At 37.4% G+C, this 4,070-nt stretch overlaps 1 protein-coding gene across 1 annotated transcript; it reads right to left on the bottom strand.

Moving 5' to 3' along the window:
* Positions 1-2,429: 2,429 nt before the first annotated feature.
* BESB_032340 (cytochrome b) lies at positions 2,430-3,509 on the bottom strand (the record flags this gene model as incomplete). The annotated part of the gene is made up of 1 exon (XM_029361826.1): positions 2,430-3,509. One exon carries the CDS (start codon positions 3,507-3,509, stop codon positions 2,430-2,432), a length of 1,080 nt encoding a protein of 359 aa, XP_029214683.1.
* Positions 3,510-4,070: the final 561 nt, after the last annotated feature.

Here is a 4,070-nt window from a genome sequence, read left to right as displayed (position 1 = left end):
TCATCTTAACTATGCTCTGCATTAAGTTATAGTGGTATCCAGCGTATATTTGAAAAACCAACATTTGTATACAAGCTGTACGAATATCATGACATTCACTTTGGTAGTCGCCTTCTTAATGTTAGTCTGTACGAATACTTAGGACTATCTCTTTATATTAATGATAATGCATTTGGTAATGGACTTTTCATCTTAACTGGTATACATTTTAGCCATGTTATTGTTGGAGCTATCCTTGTATTCTTCACTCAAAGTATCTATAGTCTTTAGTTACTTACATGCCTACAAGCTCTATAATGCTAAGCAAATCTAAAGGTATGTTATGCAAGATCTTTACAGAACCATTCACTATTTTATATCTACACTTTGTAGAAACCATGTGGATATTAATCCACATTACATTCTATCTCTAAATCATATAACGGTCGTAAGGTACGCCGGGGATAACAGGTCAGATAATATTGGGAGTTCTAATCCTCGGATTGTATCAGCACCTCCATGTCGGCTCATTACTCCCTTGTTATTGAACAAGATTCAGTTAGGAACGCTAGTTCACCGTCAGATGTAATACGTGAGCTGGGTTAAGAACGTCTGGAGACAGTTTGTTCCCTATCTACCATATTATCTAATTGGTTTAATTTTCTTACAAACGGCTTTTGGTTTGATTGAATTTATCGCACCCAGATAACTCCATACCAGTGAACCGGTTTGTAACTCCGCTTCATATCGTACCTGAATGGTACTTTTTAGCATATTATGCGGTGTTAAAAGTAATCCCATCCAAAACCGGTGGTTTGTTAGTATTTATGTTATCAACATGTCAATGAAATATCAACAACGATGAAACTTATTTGGTTAACATAACAACATAGAAGGTAAAGCTGGATTACGTTCAAACTTTACACTGGATACGTTTCAATGTTAACTTACTAAATACCATGGGAGCGAAGAGAATCTAATATGTAACTCCGTTCATGGAAATCAAAAGAGCTTTCACGCTATCTCTAGTGCCTGTCGAGTCGCTCAAGGAAGATTTGATCCTGTATATGATTTAAGGGATGTAAAGGTGCTCAGGGTCTAACCGTCGGGCCATCTGGATCCTCATATTCAAAGATAATTCTATTTAAGAAAGTTTTAGATAAACGACATGTGAAGAGTCGGACCAACTTTCACGCACGACGATAATTACCCGACAAGGATTTACCTACCTTTGGACCGTCATAATACAGCCGCCGTTTACATTTTACTGCACCGGGCAGGGATTATATACTATACCTCTACAGTGGTATTAGCAGTATCTAGTGTTGATGTACAACAGACGCTCTCCTTGTTCCACTACCTAACCATAATCTATTGTTCCAGATATTAAGGAATGTACGCTTCATATAACTACACAACGTTATGCCAAGAAGGATACCAGATTACCCTGATTATCTTTGTTATATTAATACATGGTGTTCAATTGGTTCTATATCCACAATAGTTATCATCTTAACTATGCTCTGCTAATGCACTTAACATGATGGTCATGAAAAGCACAAGAGAACTTGGATCCGGTAAACAAAGACCTTCAAGATCTAAACCAGTAGTCCAACTCGTAGTATATACTCCCCAGAAAAAGGTAGTTTATATCAACCTAGGAATCCCATTTTAGTAAGTGTAACATGGAGTCTAGCTTCAGTTGTTATCTGATTGGTATTGCATGCCCTGAGTACGTAAGGAAAAGGAAAGGTTAACCGCTATTTAAACACAACAGTTACCGTAGCTGTAGATGAATGCTAAATCTAGAGTATCTCTCCTAAGACACTGCATAACATATGAATGCTCCTTCCGCCATTCGTTGACTGTGTTTACCACGGGGAATTAGAACAGAATACCAAGTTCTTTGCCTGGAGGTTTGTTACGTTCCGTACAGTTGTAGGTAAAAGGTATGTTAGAGACTTAGACTAGCGTTGGAGCACATTGTTTCATTCGATAGTCCACGCTCAATCTTACCATACATAGTACTTTTATGATCCCAGGCTGGTTTAATAAGTCAAAGTTTAGCCGGGAAGTTAGCGTCTAAAATATATAACCGATAGTCTCAACTTAGATGCACAGATGGACATAATTAATCCTTGTACGGTTTGTACCTACTTGACTCCTCAGTTTAAGTTAAGGAGTCCTTTGTTTACAGCTTGTACCGTTACTTTCAGGAGCATACCGTTAAATTCGATGATCTTATGTGTTCACTCAAATCGAATAAACAAAGACATTATAGTTCCTAGAATACTGAAGATGACTCCGGTTATGAGATACAGACAACCAAGTTCTTTATGATTGCAGTACACCACCACCCCACTGGACTGCTTAAGACAGCTAAAAGTGTTGGATTTCAATATCACGGTAATCATGTTTGCTTGGAAGCTGTAGTCATTATAACTATTGATTTAGTATAAGCATAGAACCAATCCGGTAGTAAGATATACGATAGTAGCTAATCTACCATATAAGATATAAGTCGCTTGTGGAATAGCACTACCAATAATAATCAAGAAGATCATACTGTATACCCAAATAATTACCCATCCACTGACTACATTTCGAGTCATAAAATGTTGTCGTATCAACATTCGAGTATTCAAAGCTCGAATTTCAGATAAAAGAGCTAAGTTAATGAGAGAGGACATAAATACTAACAAACCACCGGTTTTGGATGGGATTACTTTTAACACCGCATAATATGCTAAAAAGTACCATTCAGGTACGATATGAAGCGGAGTTACAAACCGGTTCACTGGTATGGAGTTATCTGGGTGCGATAATTCAATCAAACCAAAAGCCGTTTGTAAGAAAATTAAACCAATTAGATAGGATAGACATTTAGCATCGGTCATTAACATATGAGGATAGAAGGCTACTTTAAGTGCGGAATCAATACCTGCAGGGTTACTAGAACCATTTAAATGTAAATAGAAGATGTGTAATACAATTAGAATGCAACCTACAAAAGGTAATATAAAGTGCAATACAAAGAATCGTTTTAATGTTACATCAGATACATAGTATCCACCGAGTAACCAAGGTACTAAATATGGTATTGGAGAAAGGAGATTAGTAATGACTGTAGCACCCCAGAAACTCATCTGTCCCCATGGTAGTACATAACCGAGGAAAGCAGTGGCTATAGTAAGTAGATATAAAACTAAACCAGACATCCAAGCAGTAGTTAAATAACTATAGCTGGAGTTATACATACCTCGAGACATGTGTATTAAGATACACAAGAAGACGAAAGAAGCAGTTGTTGCATGCAACATCCTAAATTCCCATCCTGCTGCTACCTCTCTAACTAGATGTTGAACACTAGCAAATGCACAAGATGCTTCAGAAGTATATCGGAACGCTAAAGTGATACCTGTAATTATTTGGAGTACAAAGGTAATTGCAACTAAGAAACCAAAGTTATAAGATGAATTTAGATTGAGAGCACACCGATAAAAGACGAGGTGTGCCCGGAATAGACTCATGGAAATTTGGTGTGTTCTCGAAACCATGCTAGCACAATAGAACTTCGTTAAATAACTACATATTAAAATGAGCGCATGTAAACTAGTCTTAAACACACCGCTCGTCACGTAACAAATCTCAAATCGTACTGTAGATTTTATATATGTACCGTAACTATAACCATGGTGACATCCAATGTTCACGCTCATGGATTCAGTGTCCAGGACTACCTGGCGCTTAATAACGATTCCGTCTTCCAGCTTCCAAGCAAACATGATTACCGTGATATTGAAATCCAACACTTTTAGCTGTCTTAAGCAGTCCAGTGGGGTGGTGGTGTACTGCAATCATAAAGAACTTGGTTGTCTGTATCTCATAACCGGAGTCATCTTCAGTATTCTAGGAACTATAATGTCTTTGTTTATTCGATTTGAGTGAACACATAAGATCATCGAATTTAACGGTATGCTCCTGAAAGTAACGGTACAAGCTGTAAACAAAGGACTCCTTAACTTAAACTGAGGAGTCAAGTAGGTACAAACCGTACAAGGATTAATTATGTCCATCTGTGCATCTAAGTT

The sequence above is a fragment of the Besnoitia besnoiti genome (assembly GCF_002563875.1).
Source record: "Besnoitia besnoiti strain Bb-Ger1 chromosome Unknown contig00170, whole genome shotgun sequence".
In the NCBI taxonomy this organism is placed as follows: Eukaryota; Apicomplexa; class Conoidasida; order Eucoccidiorida; family Sarcocystidae; genus Besnoitia; species Besnoitia besnoiti.
The sequence above is the reverse complement of the archived record's forward strand: the minus strand, read 5'-3'. Positions and strand labels throughout refer to the sequence as shown.